We start from the raw sequence: 26,788 nt of genomic DNA on the forward strand, positions 1-26,788 counted from the left end.
TGTTTATTCTGTAAGCTAACTTCAATAGTTTGAAATTATTTTGACAGTTAATGCCAGTTATCCTGTCAACCTTTCACAAGACTTCAATTTGTTAATTGAAAGTATAAATACTTTTTACAGTAAACAAATGGTAAAACAGTACTAAACAATTCCATTAAAAAAAAAATTGGTGTCATTATTAACTTTCTGTCCAAGCTTGTATAATCTACTGCCTTGTTCAATTGTATAAAATATTCTGTGCCTAAAATTCCCATTTCTATCACAATTATCATACTGTAAACATGGTAAGCTAACTTCATTAAAATTAATAGTCCTGTCAATAGCATGGAATTACAATTCAAATGTAGTTTTTTTGTAAGCCTTTCAAAAGAATTCAAAATATGAAAAATTAATGACAATTAATTGAAGCCATCAGACACTTGAAAAGTGGCACATCACATCTCTAATGTAATCATTTTAACTTTTCAACAGAAACAGCACTGCAAAAATATTAAGGACATACTTCTGTATTTTGGTAGTTATGCTGTCAACATTTAACAAGATTTCTTCAACTTGGACTTGAAAGCATAAATAGTATAAACACTTTTAACAGTATAACAGTACTAAACAATTCCAATAGATAACATTGGTGTCATTACCTTTTTGTGGCTAAAATCCAAATTTATTCCATCAGATTGATCATACTGCAAAAATGATATGGTAACTTTATAAGTTTACTTCATTAAAATGTAATTCAATAGCATCATAGAATTAAGAAGTAATAGAATATTATGATAGTTATATGTTACTTGTTTTGAACATGTTATCGTTATCACAAATAAAAAGATATACTGTACATAGAAATTATTTTTGATTTGATTTATTGTTTATGTAATAAAAGATTTACTTAAAATTGTATGTTTTGTGAGTTTTTTTATGCTACGAACTGTACTTACCGGCGATGTAAACCGAAGGAGACATTTCCGTAATGAAAGCTGCAACACCCTTTTTAGATCCCATCATCACTGCAGCATTATCGGCAGCAAAGCAAACCAAATTCTGCCAAGGAATTTCGTTTGAGTCTATTTCTTCCGCGAGTATTTTGTAAATGTTTTCGCCTGTGGAAGCCGTATTGCATTCCCTCAAAGACAGAAGTACTGACAATACTTTTCCAATGTCGTCATCGAAATATCGAACACAAGGTGCAATTTGCGTAGTTTTCACCCTTTTTGGAACGGATAATTATTCCCGGATAGGCTTTTGAATATTCTTCACGGAATGACTGCGGTTTTCTTTTCGGTTTAAGACTCGTTTGCCATTTTTCTCCGGCTGATTCCATGATCGTTCGCTCGTTTGGAAACAATGGCAACTGGTGCCTCGTGCTTGGCAGCGGTGCTATAAATAGCCTCGCGCATGGCATTCGGAATGGCTCGATAGGAAGTTACGGGAAGCAGTGTCGATTGTCATTGTTGTTACGCGATTTTGTGAATAAAACTTTAAAAAAAAATTATTTTTTTTAATTAATGAAAAACCGTATTTTTTATCACTGCAACCGTAACCCGGAATAGGTTGATGAAAACCGTACTAATTACGGGAAAACCGGAGTAGTTGGCAGGTATGGTTTAGCAATAGACATGTTTGTTTCTAAATCAGTACTATTGCCTTTTTTTTAAAGACATTGAACAGACATGTTTGGGCTTTAATTTAAATATTTATTATGTCCTAGGTCATGTAGTAAAAGGAGGCGTGGCGTGAGAAGGAAGGAAGTGCGGTGAGCAACACACAAAGGAAAGATGTTTGAGATGAAAAAGAATGAGGTAGAAAAGCAAAGAGTGGAACTAGAAGATTCCACCGCAATGATTCCACATCCCATGGTTCTAGGTTTGGTCGTCACGGCAACAACCCTCCACATTGAAACATGAACTTAAAAACACACACACACAGCCGCTCAAGTGTTCACAACACGCTACAACGCCACTGTCAACATGCGTGTGGGGGAGGAGTTACATGGTGATGTCTTCACGCCTCCAGCTCAAAGCCCATTCCCACTTTGTGACCGCCCGCGTTGAAGTTCTTGCCGTCAATCAGCGCCGACAGCGTGACTTTGACGCCTGCGTGAGGGGAGAGGACGAAGCCTTTTCACATGGCGCCCCCTGCAGGTGTGCAGCTCATTACAATTGGCGTGTGGACTCACCTGGTCGCAGGCTCTGAGTGTAGCCCACGCCGATCAGACTGGCGTTGTTGACTTTGGCCTGCCGGAGGACAAGAGGCGCCGTGAGACCAGTGACAGGAGCTGCCGTGGGTCGGGTTTTGGTCCGGTCACTTACCGACAGAGACGTGTCTGAGTCCACTTTGTACTTGGCGGCGATGCCGAAGCGAGTGTTGTTGCTGCCGGCCGTCCACGCCAGATTGACCGCCGTTTCCAGCTGCCCGTTCACCTTCTGGTAGATGGAGCCGCCGAACTCCGTGCCGTCGTTGCTGAGACGCAAATGACAACAATGAAGATTGACCATGTGTCCAAAAGTGCGGCCCAGGGGCCATCACTCATAGACATCTTATAAGTAGACGCAGCATTGGCTGCTGTGACGCGAGAAATTGGGCCGCCATCTTGGAGTGGTGACGAGGAGCCGGCTAGCAGCCTAAACTGACAGTTGACATGTAGAAAACAAAGATGCTAAACTGACAGTCGACAGGTAGAAAACAAAGATGCTAAACTGACAGTTGACATGTAGAAAACAAAGATGCTAAACTGACAGTCGACAGGTAGAAAACAAAGATGCTAAACTGACAGTCGACAGGTAGAAAACAAAGATGCTAAACTGACAGTTGACAAGGTAGAAAACAAAGATGCTAAACTGACAGTCGACAGGTAGAAAACAAAGATGCTAAACTGACAGTCGACAGGTAGAAAACAAAGATGCTAAACTGACAGTTGACAGTAAGAAAACAAAGATGCTAAACTGACAGTTGACAGGTAGAAAACAAAGATGCTAAACTGACAGTTGACAGGTAGAAAACAAAGATGCTAAACTGACAGTCGACAGGTAGAAAACAAAGATGCTAAACTGACAGTTGACAGGTAGAAAACAAAGATGCTAAACTGACAGTTGACAGGTAGAAAACAAAGATGCTAAACTGACAGTCGACAGGTAGAAAACAAAGATGCTGAACTGACAGTTGACAGGTAGAAAACAAAGATGCTAAACTGACAGTTGACAGGTAGAAAACAAAGATGCTAAACTGACAGTTGACAGGTAGAAAACAAAGATGCTAAACTGACAGTTGACAGGTAGAAAACAAAGATGCTAAACTGACAGTTGACAGGTAGAAAGCAAAGATGCCAAACTGACAGTTGACAGGTAGAAAACAAAGATGCCAAACTGACAGTTGACAGGTAGAAAACAAAGATGCTAAACTGACAGTTGACAAGGTAGAAAACAAAGATGCTAAACTGACAGTTGACAAGGTAGAAAACAAAGATGCTAAACTGACAGTTGACAGGTAGAAAACAAAGATGCTAAACTGACAGTTGACAGGTAGAAAACAAAAATGCTAAACTGACAGTTGACAGGTGGAAAACAAAGATGCTAAACTGACAGTTGACAGGTAGAAAACAAAGATGCTGAACTGACAGTTGACCGGTAGGAAACAAAGATGCTAAACTGACAGTCGACAGGTAGAAAACAAAGATGCTAAACTGACAGTCGACAGGTAGAAAACAAAGATGCTAAACTGACAGTCGACAGGTAGAAAACAAAGATGCTAAACTGACAGTTGACAGGTAGAAAACAAAGATGCTAAACTGACAGTTGACAGGTAGAAAACAAAGATGCTAAACTGACAGTTGACAGGTAGAAAACAAAGATGCTTAAACTGACAGTTGACAGGTAGAAAACAAAGATGCTAAACTGACAGTTGACAGGTAGAAAACAAAGATGCTAAACTGACAGTTGACAGGTAGAAAACAAAGATGCTAAACTGACAGTTGACAGGTAGAAAACAAAGATGCTAAACTGACAGTTGACAGGTAGAAAACAAAGATGCTAAACTGACAGTTGACAGGTAGAAAACAAAGATGCTAAACTGACAGTTGACAGGTAGAAAACAAAGATGCTAAACTGACAGTTGACGGGTAGAAAACAAAGATGCTAAACTGACAGTTGACGGGTAGAAAACAAAGATGCTAAACTGACAGTTGACGGGTAGAAAACAAAGATGCTAAACTGACTGTTGACGGGTAGAAAACAAAGATGCTAAACTGACAGTTGACGGGTAGAAAACAAAGATGCTGAACTGACAGTTGACGGGTAGAAAACAAAGATGCTAAACTGACAGTTGACGGGTAGAAAACAAAGATGCTAAACTGACAGTTGACGGGTAGAAAACAAAGATGCTAAACTGACTGTTGACAGGTAGAAAACAAAGATGCTAAACTGACGGTTGACAGGTAGAAAACAAAGATGCTAAACTGACGGTTGACAGGTAGAAAACAAAGATGCTAAACTGACGGTTGACAGGTAGAAAACAAAGATGCTAAACTGACGGTTGACAGGTAGAAAACAAAGATGCTAAACTGACAGTTGACAGGTAGAAAACAAAGATGCCAAACTGACAGTTGACAGGTAGAAAACAAAGATGCTAAACTGACAGTTGACAGGTAGAAAACAAAGATGCTAAACTGACAGTTGACAGGTAGAAAACAAAGATGCTAAACTGACAGTTGACGGGTAGAAAACAAAGATGCTAAACTGACAGTTGACGGGTAGAAAACAAAGATGCTAAACTGACAGTTGACGGGTAGAAAACAAAGATGCTAAACTGACAGTTGACGGGTAGAAAACAAAGATGCTAAACTGACAGTCGACAGGTAGAAAACAAAGATGCTAAACTGACAGTCGACAGGTAGAAAACAAAGATGCTAAACTGACAGTCGACAGGTAGAAAACAAAGATGCTAAACTGACAGTCGACAGGTAGAAAACAAAGATGCTAAACTGACAGTCGACAGGTAGAAAACAAAGATGCTGAACTGACAGTCGACAGGTAGAAAACAAAGATGCTAAACTGACAGTTGACAGGTAGAAAACAAAGATGCTAAACTGACAGTTGACAGGTAGAAAACAAAGATGCTAAACTGACAGTTGACAGGTAGAAAAAAAAGATGCTAAACTGACAGTTGACAGGTAGAAAACAAAGATGCTAAACTGACAGTTGACAGGTAGAAAACAAAGATGCTAAACTGACAGTTGACAGGTAGAAAACAAAGATGCTAAACTGACAGTTGACAGGTAGAAAACAACGTCCTGGCAGCCTCAATAACAGTAGCAACACAGCGGGAGGGTAGCTAAGTGAAGTGAATTATATTTATATAGCGCTTTTCTCTAGTGACTCAAAGCGCTTTACATAGTGAAAGCCAATATCTAAGTTACATTTAAAGCAGTGTGGGTGGCACTGGGAGCAGGTGGGTAAAGTGTCTTGCCCGAGGACACAACGGCAGTGACTAGGATGGCGGAAGCGGGAATCGAACCTGGAACCCTCAAGTTGCTGGCACGGCCACTCTACCAACCGAGCTATGGCGCCCCATAGCTAAAGGGGCGGAGCCAGACCCAGTGAAGTGTACTGATTTTTGGATAGAGAATGGTCACTTCCTGAATAGATGGATGTTGTTTGTAAAAAAAACTCACACGTTGGTGTGCAGCTGGAAGTCTCCGGCCTTGTAGCCCAGTGCAAAGTTGTTCTGAGCCAGTTTGGACTTGGCGGTGTCAAAGGCCATCTGGTATCCCGCCAGCCAGCCCTCGTAGCCAAGCACGGCGGCGGCGTGGATGATGGGACCCTCGAAGTCCACGTCACAGCCCAGGTTGACGAAGTCACGCTTGTAGCCGGTCTTCAGCTTGCCGCTTTTCTTGCTAAAAAAAAAAAAAAAAAGGCAGGTTCACAATAGGGATGTCCCGATCCGATATTTGGATCGGATCGGCCGCCGATATTTGCAAAAAAATGCGTATCGGCAAGGCATGGGAAAATGCCGATCCAGATCCAGTTTAAAAAAAAACTCCGGTCCGTGTTTTCCAACGCACCTATTTAAATAATACATTCCACTTTTCTGCTGTTCCGTATATTCCGTTCCGCATTTTCCAGCACACCTTCAACACATCCACAATTCTCACGCAGTTGCTTTTAGCTGCTGGCATTACACAATAGGCTCTTCTCACTCTTTCCTGTGTCTCCCTCTCACAGACAGCGAGCGCACCTTCTTACACACGTCACATACTGTCACGTCATACGTCACATACTGTCACGTCATACATCACATACTGTCACGTCATACGTCACATACGTATACGTCCTCCCAGAGCAGAGAGCGAAGTAGCAGCATGGCTAACGTTAGCTGTGATGCTAGCGCAGCTTCTAAGGTGCGCGCCTGCTCAAGCGTCTTCTGCGCACGGCAAATCTATGCCACGCACAAAATCAAATAAAAAAATAAGCGCATAATAATTTTCGACACACGGACACGACAGAGAAAACAGTTTTCGTCATCATTGTTCAAATATTGTGACGTCTGTCGAGACGCTTATCTCCATTCGGTGCCACACGTCCACACCATCAATTTCCACATCAACACCGTATGAAAAAATTAGTGATTTTTTTAGTTGTGATTTCCTTCTCTGCATGAAAGTTTAAAAGTAGCATATATTAATGCAGTATGAAGAAGAATGTTTTAATGTAGACATGCAAGCCTTGAAAGAAAATTTTGAAAATCAAGACTACATTTCCTGCAAATGGGTGCATTTCTACCCTATATTTTAACTTTAGATTTATTCTCATATCAAACTCTTTTAGTTGTCTTTTTGACACTTACATCCGGCGCCCCCCTCCACACCCTGGATTATAAATAATGTAAATAATTCAATGTGATTATCTTGTGTGATGACTGTATTATGATGACTGTATTATGATGATAGTATATATCTGTATCATGAATCAATTTAAGTGGACCCCGACTTAAACAAGTTGAAAAACTTATTGGGGTGTTACCATTTAGTGGTCAATTGTACGAAATATGTACTTCACTGTGCAACCTACTAATAAAAGTCTCAATCAATCAATCAAAACACATAGAATCATCATACTGCTGTGATTATATGCATCAAGTGTTCATTCAAGGCTAAAGCAAAATATCGAGATATATATCGTGTATCGCAATATGGCCTTAAAATATCGCAATATTAAAAAAAGGCCATATCGCCCAGCCCTAGTTCAATGATGCCATTTCTGTTTGTCATGTATAATTTTGTCTATTTTGTGTTTATCCTTGAATAAACAGGTCAGTTTCTCGTTACCAACCATTGTGTATTATTCAAACTCCCCTAATTCAGCTGGCTAGTTGTTATCAAGAGTACTAAAACCCTTTTCAACATGATTCTGACAACTAAGTAGGCTAAATAACTTTAAACTTTAATACATGCTCGGATAGGCCATTATCGGTCAGTATCGGTATCGGTCAGTATCGGTATCGGATCGGAAGTGCAAAAACAATATCGGTATCGGATCGGAAGTGCAAAAACCTGGATCGGGACATCCCTAGTTCACAATGGCGTGTGATGTCATGACGGCACAATCAGGTGTCAACAAGCGGACGTGCTCTCACCCCGTGTTTGGAACAAAAGATGTGTCCAAGGCCACCTTCAGTCCTTGAGTCAGCTGCAGGTGAAGAAAAGGCAAGTCAGCACTTTCATCACAGCACACACACACACTCACACACACACACACACTCACCTGGTCCTCCAGCGTGACCTCGGTGGCCAGCGTGTTGTCCGTGTTCCACTTCTGGTTGATGCTCAGGCCCAACTCCTTCATCTTGTATTTGGTCTCCAGGCTGCCCGCCGCTTTGCCTGTGTCCGTGTTGCTGGAGCCTGACGTGTTGAACTCCTACACACACACGCTAGACTTTGTAACAACTGTGTGGAGCTTCAAGTAGAACACTGAGGATTGTTTCACAAACTAAATGTTGTCAAACATTTTTAGTCATTCAATGGCATAAGAAAGTGTCTACAAACTTTTGCCTTGTATTGTGGGCGTCCCTTATACCAGGGGTGTCCTAACTTTTTCCACCAAAGTTTGGATTGTTTTTCATGGGGAAAAAAATGCTAAAAACAGATTTATATGTATACAGGTAAAAGCCAGTAAATTAGAATATTTTGAAAAACTTGATTTATTTCAGTAATTGCATTCAAAAGGTGTAACTTGTACATTATATTTATTCATTGCACACAGACTGATGCATTCAAATGTTTATTTCATTTAATTTTGATGATTTGAAGTGGCAACAAATGAAAATCCAAAATTCCGTGTGTCACAAAATTAGAATATTACTTAAGGCTAATACAAAAAAGGGATTTTTAGAAATGTTGGCCAACTGAAAAGTATGAAAATGAAAAATATGAGCATGTACAATACTCAATACTTGGTTGGAGCTCCTTTTGCCTCAATTACTGCGTTAATGCGGCGTGGCATGGAGTCGATGAGTTTCTGGCACTGCTCAGGTGTTATGAGAGCCCAGGTTGCTCTGATAGTGGCCTTCAACTCTTCTGCGTTTTTGGGTCTGGCATTCTGCATCTTCCTTTTCACAATACCCCACAGATTTTCTATGGGGCTAAGGTCAGGGGAGTTGGCGGGCCAATTTAGAACAGAAATACCATGGTCCGTAAACCAGGCACGGGTAGATTTTGCGCTGTGTGCAGGCGCCAAGTCCTGTTGGAACTTGAAATCTCCATCTCCATAGAGCAGGTCAGCAGCAGGAAGCATGAAGTGCTCTAAAACTTGCTGGTAGACGGCTGCGTTGACCCTGGATCTCAGGAAACAGAGTGGACCGACACCAGCAGATGACATGGCACCGCAAACCATCACTGATGGTGGAAACTTTACACTAGACTTCAGGCAACGTGGATCCTGTGCCTCTCCTGTCTTCCTCCAGACTCTGGGACCTCGATTTCCAAAGGAAATGCAAAATTTGCATGGTTGGGTGATGGTTTGGGGTGCCATGTCATCTGCTGGTGTCGGTCCACTCTGTTTCCTGAGATCCAGGGTCAACGCAGCCGTCTACCAGCAAGTTTTAGAGCACTTCATGCTTGCTGCTGCTGACCTGCTCTATGGAGATGGAGATTTCAAGTTCCAACAGGACTTGGCGCCTGCAATAAATCAAGTTTTTCAAAATATTCTAATTTACTGGCTTTTACCTGTATATATTTCAAGACAAAACTTTGTACTACAGTTGACTAACTATATTAATATTATTAATTAGAACCTTTCAGCTTTTTCTCATTATATTCCGATTTTTAAAATATATATATATATTTTTTTTAATGTTTTTCCCCCTGTAAGAATAAAATAATAACATTAATACGATTGTGTAGCTGCATAACCCGGGGTGTCAAAAATTCTGCCTGTAAAAGAATATTAATTTAACAGTGTTTAATATTGAGGTAATGTTTCAAATTAATCGATTCATAAGTTAGTATTATTTTAATTTATATCCCTTATAACAGGGGTGTCCTAACTTTTTCCACCAAAGTTTAGATTGTTTTTCATGGGGAAAAAAATGCTAAAAACAGATGTATATGTATATATATATATATATTTCAAGACAAAACTTTGTACTACAGTTGACTAACTATATTAATATTATTAGTTAGAACCTTTCAGCTTTTTCTCATTATATTCCGATTTTTAAAATATATATATATATATATATATATATATTTTTTTTTTTTATGTTTTTTCCCCCTGTAAGAATAAAATAATAACATTAATACGATTGTGTAGCTGCATAACCCGGGGTGTCAAAAATTCTGCCTGTAAAAGAATATTAATTTAACAGTGTTTAATATTGAGGTAATGTTTCAAATTAATCGATTCAAAAGTTAGTATTATTTTAATTTGTTTATTAAAAAACTAACCGTTGTTTATATTTTAACTTTTCCACCAATGGCCACTTACTGAGAAGTGCAGTATGGGAGGCCATTTTGATATTTTCTTATTTAAAAAAAATAAATAAATAAATGATAAAAACAGATAGTATGTATATTTAAAGATGAAACTGTCACATGTATCATAGTTTATTATTAATTATTAGTTCGAACATTTCCACTTTTTCTCATTACAATTTGATTTTTTTTCCTGACATTTTTACAGTTTTTCCCCTTGTAAAAATAGAATAATATCATTATCATGAGGATTGCGTAACTGCATAAGCTAGTGTGTCAAAAATTCTGCTCAGTTACACATAGCAGTGTTTATTATTTTCCAATTAATTGATATATTAGTATTATTTTATTTTTTAACTAACTAAACTTTGTTTTTATTTCGAGAGCTTCTAATATTTTAGATCAGGGGTGTCTAAACTTTTTCCACCAAGGTCTGCTTACTGAAAAGTCAAAGTATATATATATATTTTTTTTTTATTCTAAAAACAGATATACAGTACAGGCCAAAAGTTTGGACACACCTTCTCATTCAATGTGTTTTCTTTATTTTCATGACTATTTACATTGTAGATTGTCACATCAAAACTATGAATGAACACATGTGGAGTTATGTAGTCAACAAAAAAAGAACACATGTTTTATATTCTAGTTTCTTCAAAATAGCCACCCTTTGCTCTGATTACTGCTTTGCACACTCTTGGCATTCTCTCCATGGGCTTCACCTGTGAAGTGAAAACCATTTCAGGTGACTACCTCTTGAAGCTCATAGAGAGAATGCCAAGAGTGTGCAAAGCAGTAATCAGAGCAAAGGGTGGCTATTTTGAAGAAACTAGAATACAAAACGAGTTTTCAGTTATTTCACCTTTTTTGTTAAGTACATAACTCCACATGTGTTCATTCATAGTTTTGATGTGACAATCTACAATGTAAATAGTCATGAAAATAAAGAAAACGCATTGAATGATGAGAAGGCGTGTCCAAACTTTTGGCCTGTACTGTCCATCCATCTTCCTCCGCTTATCCGAGGTCGGGTCGCGGGGGCAGCAGCCTAAGCAGGGAAGCCCAGACTTCCCTCTCCCCAGCCACTTCGTCCAGCTCTTCCTGTGGGACCCCAAGGCGTTCCCAGGCCAGCCGGGAGACATAGTCTTCCCAACGTGTCCTGGGTCTTCCCCGCGGCCTCCTACCGGTCGGACGTGCCCTAAACAACTCCCTAGGGAGGCGTTCGGGTGGCATCCTGACCAGATGCCCGAACCACCTCATCTGGCTCCTCTCGATGTGGAGGAGCAGCGGCTTTACTTTGAGCTCCTCCCGGATGGCAGAGCTTCTCACCCTATCTCTAAGGGAGAGCCCCGCCACCCGGCGGAGGAAACTCATTTCGGCCGCTTGTACCCGTGATCTTGTCCTTTCGGTCATAACCCAAAGTTCATGACCATAGGTGAGGATGGGAACGTAGATCGACCGCTAAATTGAGAGCTTTGCCTTCCGGCTCAGCTCCTTCTTCACCACAACGGATCGATACAGCGTCCGCATTACTGAAGACGCAGCACCGATCCGCCTGTCGATCTCACGATCCACTCTTCCCTCACTCGTGAACAAGACTCCGAGGTACTTGAACTCCTCCACTTGGGGCAAGATCTCCTCCCCAACCCGGAGATGGCACTCCTCCCTTTTCCGGGCGAGAACCATGGACTCGGACTTGGAGGTGCTGATTCTCATCCCAGTCGCTTCACACTCAGCTGCGAACCGATCCAGTGAGAGCTGAAGATCCTGGCCGGATGAAGCCAACAGGACCACATCATCTGCAAAAAGCAGAGACCTAATCCTGCAGCCACCAAACCAGATCCCCTCAACGCCTTGACTGCGCCTAGAAATTCTGTCCATAAAAGTTATGAACAGAATCGGTGACAAAGGGCAGCCTTGGCGGAGTCCAACCCTCACTGGAAACGTGTCCGACTTACTGCCGGCAATGCGGACCAAGATCTGGCACTGATCATACAGGGAGCGGACTGCCACAATCAGACAGTCCGATACCCCATACTCTCTGAGCACTCCCCACAGGACTTCCCGAGGGACACGGTCGAATGCCTTCTCCAAGTCCACAAAACACATGTAGACTGGTTGGGCAAACTCCCATGCACCCTCAAGGACCCTGCCCAGAGTATAGAGCTGGTCCACAGTTCCACGACCAGGACGAAAACCACACTGTTCCTCCTGAATCCGAGGTTCGACTATCTGGCGTAGCCTCCTCTCCAGTACACATGAATAGACCTTACCGGGAAGGCTGAGGAGTGTGATCCAACGATAGTTAGAACACACCCTCCGGTTCCCCAGACAAAACTTTGAGTTGTGACTGCGTATGGATTAACTATAGTTTAAAAATCTCATCTTTTTTGTCATTACATTTGGATTTTTTTTTACTCTTCCTTTATTACATTGTTTTCATTTCCAACAACATGCTGCGGGCCAACATAACTAGGTCTGAGGGCCGCAAATGGCCCCTGTGCTGCATGTTCAAAACAGTTTCATATGCATAAAACATAGCATAACTAATAAAACGCTTTAGGAAGAGGATGAAGGCAAACATGAAGCATGAAGATGGCAGAAAACGGAGAGTAAAGAAGAGGAAAAGATGATTGCACACGAAAATAAAAACGTGAGCATGAGAAATGAAGGAAGCGATGATGAAGATGTGGCGACGATGGCGGCCTCACACTCGCCTTACCATCTACGCCAGCGCCAGACGTCCGCGGCGGCATTGAGGTCGAGGGGGAGGAGTCAAAGAGGGGCGGTAAAGGATGGGGACAAAGAGTCAGACATTCATGCATGTTTACGCCACAGCAGGAGGTTGCAGGCTACTGATTGATCGCTGATCAGGTGGGCGCAGTCACTTGTTAGAAGGAATTAGGATTGATTGATTGAAACTTTTATTAGTAGATCGCACAGTACATATTCCGTACAATTGACCACTAAATGGTAACACCTAGTGATGGGTTGATGAGGCGTCATGAAGCGTTTCGACACATTGCAAAACTGTATTGATACTGTGTCGATACTGTGTCACTAAATACTGACATCTGCTGGACATTAAAAATCCCTACAGGCAACCTATGGACCGACTCAACTGACACTGATTTGATGCCCTAGTACAGGGGTCACCAACCTTTTTGAAACCAAAAACTACTTCTTGGGTACTGATTAATGCGAAGGGCTACCAGTTTGATACACACTTAAATAAATAAATATATTGTCATTTGTAAGTTACACGTAAGTGTGATTTAAACAAGAATAGCTAAATAAATAAATTTATAAATATAAAAAAATGGGTATTTCTGTCTGTCATTCCGTCGTACTTTTTTTTTTCCTTTTACGGAAGGTTTTTTGTAGAGAATAAATGATGAAAAAAAACACTTAATTGAACGGTTTAAAAGAGGAGAAAACACACAAAAAAATAAAATAAAATTTTGAAACATAGTTTATCTTCAATTTCGACTCTTTAAAATTCAAAATTCAACCGACAAAAAGAAGAGAAAAACTAGCTAATTTGAATCTTTTTGAAAAAATTAAAAAAATAATTTATGGAACATCATTAGTATTTTTTTCCTGATTAAGATAAATTTTAGAATTTTGATGACATGTTTTAAATTGGTTAAAATCCAATCTGTACTTTGTTAGAATATTTAACAAATTGGACCAAGCTATATTTCTAACAAAGACAAATCAGTATTTCTTCTAGATTTTCCAGAACACAATTTTTTAAAGAAATTCAAAATACTTTGAAATAAGATTTAAATTTGATTCTACAGATTTTCTAGATTTGCCAGAATATTTTTTTTGAATTTTAATCATAGTAAGTTTGAAGAAATATTTCACAAATATTCTTCGTCAAAAAAAACAGAAGCTAAAATATTTATTATTCTTTACAATAATAAAAAAAATTTTTTTTTACTTGAACATTGATTTAAATTGTCAGGAAAGAAGAGGAAGAAATTTAAAAGGTAAAAAGGTATATTTGTTTAAAAATCCTAAAATCATTTTTAAGGTTGTATCTTTTCTCTAAAATTGTATTTCTAAAAGTAATAAGAAGCAAAGTAAAAAATAAATGAATTTATTTAAACAAGTGAAGACCCATCCATCCATCCATTTTCTACCGCTTATTCCAAGTGAAGACCAAGTCTTTAAAATATTTTCGTGGATTTTCAAATTCTATTTGAGTTTTGTCTCTTTTAGAATTAAAAATGTCGAGCAAAGCGAGACCAGCTTGCTAGTAAATAAATAAAATTTAAAAAATAGAGGCAGCTCACTGGTAAGTGCTGCTCTTTGAGCTATTTTTAGAACAGGCGAGCGGGCGACTGATCTGGTCCTTACGGGCTACCTGGTGACTGCGGGCACCGCGTTGGTGACCCCTGCCCTAGTATATACAATAATATAAACCAAGTCATTGTATTTCATTTAGGATTATTTCATATCTTCATTTAAATAAAAATATATTTTTATCTTTTTTAGATACAGTCAATAAATAATGTGAACATGTATCATAACATGGAAATCTAAGAGAACGTGTTGTGAATGATTGTGGACTGGGAATTTTTTTAATTTTATTTTTTTTACACATTTTTATAAAAAAAAAAAGTTTTTCCGACGTATTACATTTGAGACGATTTCTCTTCTTAGTTATTATTTCTCCGGCTGTAGAAAAGAGCCGCTCACAGGGCACAGAGGAGGCGTCAGTGCGACACAGTTGGCATATCGGTCACGTGACCAAAACATCTCATGATCGGTCACGTGACTTTCTAAAAGCGGTACGCGCACCGACACAGGGTTTCGCTCTATAAGTTTTTCAACTTGTTTAAGTCAGTTAATCAATTCATGGTAAAAAAAAAGGATAAAAGATAAAAAGGAGACGCTCACCACTCCACTTTGTGATTTGGTCTTCACGTCCAACTTCACAAGTCCAAAGCCTAAAAAGATCAAGTTTAACAGGAGAGTGGTTAACTTTGTCACATGAGGGGAGTTGAATGATTGACTCACCGTAGCCTTTGCTGAAAATATCCTTGGCAGACTTGCCCAGGTCAGCGTATGAAGGTGGGACAGCCATGATGCTGCAACACACAGCAGGGACAATGATGCAAACGTCACATCCATCTTATAGCAAGTCAAGTAGCACAGAGGCATCTCCTCCTAACTATACCAATGCACATATTGCCCGTCCCCTTAAAAGGGGAGGTGGGGTCGCACTAATATACAATGAAAACCTTAACCTTACCCCCAACCTAAGTAATAAATATAAATCATTTGAGGTGCTTACTATGGTCTGTCGCACCGCTGCCTCTCTACCTGGTTGTTATCTACCACGCCCCTGGGCCCTATTCGGACTCTCACTATTATGTTAGATCCACTATGGACTGGACTCTTACTATTATGTTAGATCCACTATGGACTGGACTCTCACTATTATGTTAGATCCACTATGGACTGGACTTTCACTATTATGTTAGATCCACTATGGACTGGACTCTCACTATTATGTTAGATCCACTATGGACTGGACTCTCACTATTATGTTGGATCCACTATGGACTGGACTCTCACTATTATGTTAGATCCACTATGGACTGGACTCTCACAATATTATGTTAGATCCACTATGGACAGGACTCTCACTATTATGTTAGATCCACTATGGACTGGACTCTCACTATTATGTTAGATCCACTATGGACTGAACTCTCACAATATTATGTTAGATCCACTATGGACTGGACTCTCGCTATTATGTTAGATCCACTATGGACTGGACTCTCACAATATTATGTTAGATCCACTATGGACTGGACTCTCACTATTATGCTAGATCCATTATGGACTGGACTCTCACAATATTATGTTAGATCCACTATGGACTGGACTCTCACAATATTATGTTAGATCCACTATGGACTGGACTCTCACACTATTATGTTAGATCCACTATGGACTGGACTCTCACTATTATGTTAGATCCACTATGGACTGGACTCTCACTATTATGTTAGATCCACTATGGACTGGACTCTCACTATTATGTTAGATCCACTATGGACTGGACTCACACTATTATGTTAGATCCACTATGGACTGGACTCTCACTATTATGTTAGATCCACTATGGACTGGACTCTCACTATTATGTTAGATCCACTATGGACTGGACTCTCGCTATTATGTTAGATCCACTATGGACTGGACTCTCACTATTATGTTGGATCCACTATGGACTGGACTCTCACTATTATGTTAGATCCACTATGGACTGGACTCTCACACTATTATGTTAGATCCACTATGGACTGGACTCTCACACTATTATGTTAGATCCACTATGGACTGGACTCTCACTATTATGTTAGATCCACTATGGACTGGACTCTCACTATTATGTTAGATCCACTATGGACTGGACTCTCACTATTATGTTAGATCCACTATGGACTGGACTCTCACAATATTATGTTAGATCCACTATGGACTGGACTCTCGCTATTATGTTAGATCCACTATGGACTGGACTCTCACAATATTATGTTAGATCCACTATGGACTGGACTCTCACTATTATGTTAGATCCACTATGGACTGGACTCTCACTATTATGTTAGATCCACTATGGCAGCCCTTTGAGACACTCGTGATTTAGGGCTATATTAGGGCTGGGCGATATATGGAATATACTGGATATGTTGCGGGTTTGTCTCTGTGCGATATAGAAAATGACTATATGGTGATATTGGAGTACTTGAAGGTATGCCAGGGGGTACGTGAGATTTTTTTTTAAATATTCTAAAAATAGCAACAATTCAAAAATCCTTTATAAATATAAATAAAAACCTATCTTTTTTTCCAAATAGTTCAAGAAAGACCACTACAAATGAGCAATATTTTGCACTGTTATACAATTTAATAAATCAGAAACTGATGACATAGTGTTGTATTTTACTTCGTTATCTCTTTTTTTCCAACCAAAAATGCTTTGCTCTGATTAGGGGGTACTTGAATTAAAAAAAAATTCACTGAAAAAAGGTTGAGAACCACTGCGCTAGAGAATGAAGAGTGCTTGAAACTCCGCATGTCAACATCTCCGTTTGATGTCACACCAACAAAATGTTGGAGCAACCATTCCCACATCAACACCGTATGAAAAAAATAGTCAACAACAGAAGGAGATAACGTCCGCAGGAACCTATCACATAGTGAAGGACATACACTATTTGCATACTTGCCAACCCTCCCGGATTTTCCGGGAGACTCCCGAAATTCAGCGCCTCTCCCGAAAACCTCCCGGGACAAATCTTCTCCCGAAAATCTCCCGAAATTCAGGCGGAGCTGGAGGCCACGCCCCCTCCAGCTCCATACGGACCTGAGTCCGCTTTCCCACAATATAAAGAACGTCTACAGTAAAGCAGTCCGTCTGCCGTAAACAGCAATGTTGTGACACTCTTAAACAGGACAATACTGTCATCTAGTGCATTTGATGAAAGCACTTTTGTGCGTGCCACACAGCAATGCATCATCAGAGAGGGTGTTCAGCATGGTTAGAAAGATAGTGACAGAGAATAGAACAAGGATGGGCAATTCAACCCTTAACTCAACAATGAGTAGATGAGTGTTATGTGTGTGTGTATATGTGTAAATAAATGAACACTGAAATTCAAGTATTTCTTTTATTTATATATATATATATATATATATATATATATATATATATATATATATATATATATGTATGTGTGGGGAAAAAATCACAAGACTATTTCATCTCTACAGGCCTGTTTCATGAGGGGGGGTTCCCTCAATCATCAGGAGATTTTAATGGGAGCATTCACATACCATGGATTATATAGGGCACAGAGTGGGTGGGTACAGGCTGGTGTAGGGGCGTGGTGATTGGCTCATGTGTTACCTAGGAGGTGTTTCCGTCTGTGGCGGCATGCTGTTACAATTTCGCTGCGCTTGTTGAGGGATGACAGGTCTGGACGGTAAATAATAAACAGTTTTTCTTTCAAGCATAGGTTGCATCTTTTATTACCACTATTGTAAGGTGTGCTGGATGCAAGAATTTGCCATGTTATTGAATATTCAACATTATTGTCTTTGAGGTCCCAAATGTGTTTGCTGAGTTCTGTGGTATTCCGCAGGTTTTGGTTCCTGAAAGAAGCCTTGTGATTGTTCCATCTGGTTTTGAACTCTCCCTCAGTTAATCCTACATATGTGTCGGATGTGTTAATGTCCTTGCGTGTTACCTTAGATTGGTAGACAACTGATGTTTGTAAGCACCCCCCGTTGAGAGGGCAATCAGGTTTCTTTCGACAGTTGCAACCTTTGTTGGTTTTGGAGTCGCTCTGTCCGGGGGCCGACGGCTCATTTGCAATTGTTTTGTTGTGGTTTGAGATGATTTGTCGTATATTGTTCATACAGCTATAGCTCAATTTAATGTTGTTCTTGTTGAATACTTTTCTTAGGGTGTTGTCTTTGGGAAAGTGTTTGTCAATCAGATTGAGGAATTTGTGTCCAATGTTAGTTGAGACGTTTTTGCTGTATGGGGGGTTGTACCAGATGATGTTGTTTCGTTTTCTGTTCTTTTTCGGTTGGTTTCCTGGCGTGGGTTCATAGGTGAGGGTGAAATTGTATCCGCTTTCATCAAGGGCTTTTTGGTACGGGGGGGTTGCTTGGTCAAATTCAGCTTTGCTAGATGACAGCATCGATAGCCTTTTATTAATTCCGGTAGGTATTCTTTTCGTGGTGGTGGGTGGGTGGTTGCTGTCATGGTGCACGTATTGGAGTGTTGTGTTGGGTTTCGTGAATGGTTGGTAGCTGTTATTTCTCAGGTTGAAAGTGACGTCAAGGAAGTTGACGGTTTGCTTGTTGGCTTCAATCGTGATCCGTAGGCCGTTCTCTTTGAAAATTTGGCATATGCGCTTCTTGGTATTCTCGCTGCTCCTTGGCGAGGCGCGACACACTGCCAGTCCGTCATCACGGTAAATACCAAGGTTCAGATTGAGGCTGGCGAGCTGGGAGAGGAGGAAACTCCCAACGAGTTCACACATTTATATATATATATATATATATATATATATATATATATATATATATATATATATATATATATAGCTAGAATTAACTGAAAGTCAATTATTTCTTATATATATATATATATATATATGAAATACTTGACTTGGTGAATTCTAGCTGTAAATATACTCCTCCCCTCTTAACCACGCCCCCCCCGCACCCACCCCCCACCTCCCGAAATTGGAGGTCTCAAGGTTGGCAAGTATGACTATTTGATTTCCTATTATGCAGCTCATTTTTATTTGACACTTATTGAAATATCTTGTGTGCCATCATGCACAAAAGTGCACTTTATTAGTTTTGTAGTGGCGTTCTGTACAAAAAGTGCACTTTAACTTAGTGTTGTTTTGTTACGTCATCTTAGTGACATCATGCACAAAAGTTCACTAATAGCTTGTTTTAAAATGTCTCTGACAATCTTGCACTTTCAGTTTTGGAAATGACATGAATGTTTGTGGCACTGCTTAATAACTGTTTAATAAATACACTTTTAGTTGTGATTTCCTTCTCTGCATGAAAGTTTAAAAGTAGCATATATTAATGTAGTATGAAGAAGAATGTTTTAATGTAGACACATAGAATCATCATACTGCTGTGGCAAAATATCGAGCTATTTATCGTGTGTCGTGACGTGGCCTAAAAATATCGAGATATTAATAAAAGTCCATATCGCCCAGCCCTAGGCTATATAAGTAAACATTGATGGATTGATTGAAATGCATTAACATAGTTTTTTGCTCTCCTGCAGTAGAAAGTAGTGATGGGTCCGGCAACACCGATGCATCGGCGCATGCGTCGAGCTCATAGAGCGAAACCCTGTGTCGGTGCGCGTACCGCTTTTAGAAAGTCACGTGACCGATCATGAGCTGTTTTGGTCACGTGACCGATACGCCAACTGTGTCGCACTGACGCCTCCTCTGTGCCCTGTGAGCGGCTCTTTTCTACAGCCGGAGAAATAATAACTAAGAAGAGAAATCGTCTAAAATTGAATACGTTGGAAAAACTGTTTTAAAAAAAAAAAAAAAAAAATGTGTAAAAAATAAATAAATAAATAATCATTTCCAGGTCCACAAGCATCCTCATTCACAACACGTTCTCTTAGATTTCCATGTTATGATACATGTTCACATTATTTATTGACTGTATCTAAAAAAGACAAAAAAAATATTTTTATTTAAATGAAGTTATGAAATAATCCTAAATGAAATACAATGACTTGGTTTATATTATTGTATACACTAGGTCAGTGGTTCTCAACCTTTTTTCAGCAATGTACCCCCTGTGAATTTTTTTTTTAATTCAAGTACCCCCTAATCAGAGCAAAGCATTTTTGGTTGAAAAAAAAAGATAAAGAAGTAAAATACAGCACTATGTCATCAGTTTCTGATGTATTAAATTGTATAACAGTGCAAAATATTGCTCATTTGTAGTGGTCTTTCTTGAACTATTTGGAAAAAAAGATATACAAATAACTAAAAACTTGTTGAAAAATAAACAAGTGATTCAATTATAAATAAAGATTTCTACACATAGAAGTAATAATCAACTTAAAGTGCCCTCTTTGGGGATTGTATTAGAGATCCATCTGGATTCATGAACTTCATTCTAAACATTTCTTCACAAAAAAAAAAAAATCTTTAACATCAATATTTATGGAACATGTCCACAAAAAATCTAGCTGTCAACACTGAATATTGCCTTGTTGCATTTCTTTTCACAGTTCTTTTTGACAGACATTTTAGTGACAACCCTGAGCTTGTGCTTCACTGAGTTTATGAACTTACATTCATATTTTGTTGAAGTATTATTCAATAAATATATTTACATACCTGCCAACTTTTGAAATCAGAAAAACCTAGTAGCCAGGGTCCAGGGGCCACAGGCCTCGGTAGGTCCAGGACAAAGTCCTGGTGGGGAGTTCAGATCGCCCCCCGACGCAAAATGATTATTAGCATTCAGACAGGTTAAAATGTTGCTAAAACCATCACTTTTCTATCAGTCTATCATATATGTTGAAACTTTCAACAACTTGAAAGAATAAGATTTTTGAGAGTATTTGGTTCAAATTACACAATATAAATAAGACATGTCATTATTGATATTGCAGACATTCTTGTAACAAGAAACTTCAGGTCGAAATTTTGGTTTATGAAAGAAATATAAATAAATATAAATATAAAACTTCATGACGACATTTTTCAAATGAATAAAGAGTAATAGAATAGTATGATAGTTATATGTTACTTGTTTTGAACATGTTATCGTTATCACAAATAAAAAGATATACTGTACACAGAAATTATTTTTGATGTGATTTATTGTTTATGTAATAAAAGATTTACTTAAAATGTTATGTTTTGTGAGTTTTTTTATGCTACGAACTGTACTTACCGGCGATGTAAACCGAAGGAGACATTTCCGTAATGAAAGCTGCAACACCCTTTTTAGATCCCATCATCACTGCAGCATTATCGGCAGCAAAGCAAACCAAATTCTGCCAAGGAATTTCGTTTGAGTCTATTTCTTCCGCGAGTATTTTGTAAATGTTTTCGCCTGTGGAAGCCGTATTGCATTCCCTCGCTAATTCCTCCGTGTCCGATCGAAAAATCTTGTCTGCACAAGGTGCAATTCGCGTAGTTTTCACCCTTTTTGGAACGGATAATTATTCCCGGATAGGCTTTTGAATATTCTTCACGGAATGACTGCGGTTTTCTTTTCGGTTTAAGACTCGTATGCGATTTTTCTCCGGCTGATTCCATGATCGTTCGCTCGTTTGGAAACAATGGCAACTGGTGCCTCGTGCTTGGCAGCGGTGCTATAAATAGCCTCGCGCATGGCATTCGGAATGGCTCGATAGGAAGTTACGGGAAGCAGTGTCGATTGTCATTGTTGTTACGCGATTTCGTGAATAAAACTTTTTTTTGAATATTTTTTTTTAATTAATGAAAAACCGTATTTTTTATCACTGCAACCGTAACCCGGAATAGGTTGATGAAAACCGTACTAATTACGGGAAAACCGGAGTAGTTGGCAGGTATGATATCGCCCAGCCCTAGGCTATATAAGTAAACATTGATTGATTGATTGATTGATTGATTGATTGAAATGCATTAACATAGTTTTTTGCTCTCCTGCAGTAGAAAGCGAAAGTGCAATGTAACATAAGTTGTGTGGAAATCTGTACTTAGAAATGATTCCAAATATCTTGTCTACTTGATGCAGCATTTTGAATTGAGGACAAAGCACACAAAGGGACAAAAGGTGAGGGGTGACAGCTGGGCTGCACGGACAATTAGCAAGCTCAGCAGCCGACATTACTTGACAAAAATATGCGCATTGTGGCGAGGAAAGGACGATAAAGGCTGGGATTAAAGCATGCATCATGCATGCGAGGATAAACATTATTACATAATGCAAGCTAGCGTTAGCTAACCCCCCCACATGCTAGCTGAGGGCTGGGGGCTAACCTTGGACGGACATAATGCTATCAAAGTGCGGTGAACGCCGTCAATAGGCGCAGAAGAATAACGTAAAAAGACGTCGGAGCTGCCTCACCGATGCGGAGCGTGCGGGCGTTGCTGGCGGGATGCTGCTGAGGAGATTGACAGCTAGCTCGTTTTAGCGCTGTCACACAGCAGCCGGGACAGGACACGACCAAGGAGACTCACTGCGCATGCGCCGCTGACCAGCCAGCAAGCGCAGAGAGTGACAGTGACAACGAGACATAAACCCCCCTCCCTCGTCTGTGACGTCGAGCAAACGTTTCCGGAAGTAAAGACCAATTGTTTTCACTTTCGGATGCGGTTGTTTTTATTCTTCGACTTCTTATTAGACGTCCTTTTTGTTGTCATTCCAATTTGAACTTTACAGCGTTTGTTATGGAGCTAAATTATGTCCAAACGTTTTGTACTTGAAAAAAATTAATCCATCCATCCATCTGCTTCCGCTTATCCGAGGTCGGGTCGCGGGGGCAGCAGCTTAAGCAGGGAAGCCCAGACTTCCCTCTCCCCAGCCACTTCGTCCAGCTCCTCCCGGGGGATCCCGAGGCGTTCCCAGGCCAGCCGGGAGACATAGTCTTCCCAGCGTGTCCTGGGTCTTCCCCGTGGCCTCCTACCGGTCGGACGTGCCCGAAACACCTTCCTAGGGAGGCGTTCGGGTGGCATCCTGACCAGATGCCCGAACCACCTCATCTGGCTCCTCTCCATGTGGAGGAGCAGCGGCTTTACTTTGAGCTCCCCCCGGATGACAGAGCTTCTCACCCTATCTCTAAGGGAGAGCCCCGCCACTCGGCGGAGGAAACTCATTTCGGCCGCTTGTACCCGTGATCTTGTCCTTTCGGTGATGACCCAAAGCTCATGACCATAGGTGAGGATGGGAACGTAGATCGACCGGTAAATCGAGAGCTTTGCCTTCCGGCTCAGCTCCTTCTTCACCACAACGGATCGATACAGCGTCCGCATTACTGAAGACGCCGCACGGATTCGCCTGTCGGTCTCACGATCCACTCCTCTCCCACTCGTGAACAAGACTCCGAGGTACTTGAACTCCTCCACTTGGGGCAAGATCTCCTCCCCAACCCGGAGATGGCACTCCACCCTTTTCCGGGAGAGAACCATGGACTCGGACTTGGAGGTGCTGATTCCCATCCCAGTCGCTTCACACTCGGCTGCGAACCGATCCAGTGAGAAGATCTTGGCCGGAGGAAGCCATCAGGACCACATCATCTGCAAATAGCAGAGACCTAATCCTGCAGCCACCAAACCAGATCCCCTCAACGCCCTGACTGCGCCTAGAAATTCTGTCCATAAAGGTTATGAACAGAATGGGTGACAAAGGGCAGCCTTGGCGGAGTCCAACACTCACTGGAAACGTGTCCAACTTACTGCCGGCAATGCGGACCAAGCTCTGACACTGATTATACAGGGAGCGAACTGCCACAATAAGACAGTCCGTTATCCCATACTCTCTGAGCACTCCCCACAGGACTTCCCGGGTACACGGTCAAATGCCTTCTCCAAGTCCACAAAGCACATGTAGACTGGTTGGGCAAACTCCCATGCACCCTCAAGGACCCTGCCGAGAGTATAGAGCTGGTCCACAGTTCCACGACCAGGACGAAAACCACACTGTTCCTCCTGAATCCGAGGTTCGACTATCCGGCGTAGCCTCCTCTCCAGTACACCTGAATAGACCTTACCGGGAAGGCTGAGGAGTGTGATCCCACGATAGTTGGAACACACCCTCCGGTTCCCCTTCTTAAAGAGAGGAACCACCACCCCGGTCTGCCAATCCAGAGGTACCGCCCCTGATGTCCACGCGATGTTGCAGAGTCTTGTCAACCAAGACAGCCCCACAACATCCAGAGCCTTAAGGAACTCCGGGCGGATCTCATCCACCCCCGGGGCCTTGCCACCGAGGAGCTTTTTAACTACCTCGGCAACCTCAGCCCCAGAAATAGGAGAGCCCACCACAGATTCCCCAGGCACTGCTTCCTCATAGGAAGACGTGCTGGTAGGATTGAGGAGGTCTTCGAAGTATTCCCTCCACCGATCTACAACATCCGCAGTCGAGGTCAGCAGAACACCATCCTCACCATACACGGTGTTGACACTGCACTGCTTCCCCTTCCTGAGGCTGGCGGATGGTGGTCCAGAATCGCTTCGAAGCCGTCCGGAAGTCTTTTTCCATGGCCTCCCCGAACTCCTCCCATGTCCGAGTTTTTGCCTCCGCGACCGCTGAAGCCGCACACCGCTTGAAAAAAATTAATTTAAAATGTAAAGTTAAAGTTTTGATGCATACTTGCCAACCTTGAGACCTCCGATTTCGGGAGGTGGGAGGCGGGGGCGTGGTCGGGGGTGGGGCGGGTGGCGTGGTTGGGGTCGTGGTTAAGAGGGGAGGAGTATATTTACAGCTAGAATTCACCAAGTCAAGTATTTCACATATATATATATATATATATATATATATATATATATATATATATATATATATATATATATATATATATATATATATATATATATATATATATGTATATATATATATATATATATATATATATATATATATATATATATATATATATATATATATATATATATATATATATATATATATATATATATCACTCTTGAATCAACACAGTAGTTAATACTATGATTATTGTTAATGACAAACTAAATGTGGGATATAAATAATAATGGAAGTATAATTGTTTGTATATGGTATATAATTGGTACAAACACATGTACAAGGATATTTCACATGGCACTTTAGGCTTTTGACGGGATGTACGGTTGAAATAAAAAAGTACATTTTTTCCTTCACACTTTTGATTGATTGATTGAAACTTTTATTAGTAGATTGCACAGTACAGTATATATTCCGTACAATTGACCACTAAATGGTAACACCCCAATAAGTTTTTCAACTTGTTTAAGTCAGATCATGTGACCGCCTGGCTCTGTTTGATTGGTCCAACGTCACCAGTGACTGCATCTGATTGGTGGAACGGAGTGAAACGTCACCAGTGACTGTATTTGTTGAAACGCAGGCACTATGAAGGTCTGTCTGACAGACCAAAACAAACAAAGCGTGCATTAACAGATCGCTAAAAATTAGTAGCGAGTAGCGAGCTGAATGTAGATAAAAGTAGCGGAGTAAAAGTAGCGTTTCTTCTCTATGAATATACTCAAGTAAAAGTAAAAGTATGTTCCATTAAAGCTACTCTTAGAAGCAGTGCCGGCCCAAGCCTCCATGGGGCCCTAAGCAAAATTTGATTTTGGGGCCCTCTATTTCTGCCAATAATATATAAATAATATATAAACTCATTGCGGCTCTGGCAGTGTTGTTTACATGATCCTATTGTCAGCCTGGCATGTCTTTACAAATGACATGTCATTTATAAAGATATGGGGGTGGCCCAGTTAAGAACATAAATAATACCAATGAATGAACGAATGATGTCCAGAGTGCCACATATGGTTACTAATCTTAAAATGTAGAAAACATTCAGCTACAAGAGTGGCCTGGGGTTGAACAGTCCAAGTGATAAAGCTTTGTATTTACAGTAAAAGTGTCATCTTGTCTCATCAGTCTTGTACATATTAGTCTTTAATTACTAGTTTATATTTTTTAGTTAATTGTTCATATTTAATGTTTACTTTGTACAAAGAGAGCGCAGTCTACTGAAGTTAAATTCCATGTGTGTTAAACATAACTGGACAATAAAGCTGATTCTGATTCACTTTATTATTTTTGGTAACAAAAACCTGAAACAGCAATGTGCAAAAATGTTGACCTTAAATTGTGTTTTTGTACAATAATATATCTTTGATCATTTAGAAATCATCAGTCAGACTCGTACATGCAAAAAATAAAAAATAATAATTTTTTGTTAATTGCTTTTGGGGGCCCCCTGGTGGCCGCGGGGCCCTAAGCAAGCGCTTAGTACGCTTATGCCTTGGGCCGGCTCTGCTTAGAAGTACAATTTATCCCAAAAGTTACTCAAGTAGATGTAACGGAGTAAATGTAGCGCGCTACTACCCACCTCTGCAAGTATGTGAAGATTTATTTATTTATTCATTTTTTCCCATTTTACCCTGCACAACTTGCTATTATAACTGCTGACCAATTTAGGAGCAATACTTTGGTCCACCTTTAATATTTGCACCATGTTAAAAAGGGGAGGGGGCTGCTGGTGGGGGTGGGCGCCTGACAGGCCAC

At 40.4% G+C, this 26,788-nt stretch overlaps 1 protein-coding gene across 1 annotated transcript; it reads right to left on the reverse strand.

The window, feature by feature from the left end:
• Window positions 1–1,670: 1,670 nt before the first annotated feature.
• LOC133574558 (non-selective voltage-gated ion channel VDAC2) lies at window positions 1,671–22,767 on the reverse strand. The gene is made up of 9 exons (XM_061926726.2): window positions 22,619–22,767; window positions 14,987–15,057; window positions 14,867–14,916; window positions 7,752–7,904; window positions 7,624–7,676; window positions 5,663–5,884; window positions 2,307–2,457; window positions 2,174–2,231; window positions 1,671–2,090 (listed from the first exon to the last, which is right to left on the reverse strand). Exons 2-9 carry the CDS (start codon window positions 15,051–15,053, stop codon window positions 1,999–2,001), a joined length of 846 nt encoding a protein of 281 aa, XP_061782710.1. The 5' UTR covers window positions 15,054–15,057; window positions 22,619–22,767; the 3' UTR covers window positions 1,671–1,998.
• Window positions 22,768–26,788: the final 4,021 nt, after the last annotated feature.

Source organism: Nerophis lumbriciformis, linkage group LG32 (genome assembly GCF_033978685.3).
Source record: "Nerophis lumbriciformis linkage group LG32, RoL_Nlum_v2.1, whole genome shotgun sequence".
In the NCBI taxonomy this organism is placed as follows: Eukaryota; Metazoa; Chordata; class Actinopteri; order Syngnathiformes; family Syngnathidae; genus Nerophis; species Nerophis lumbriciformis.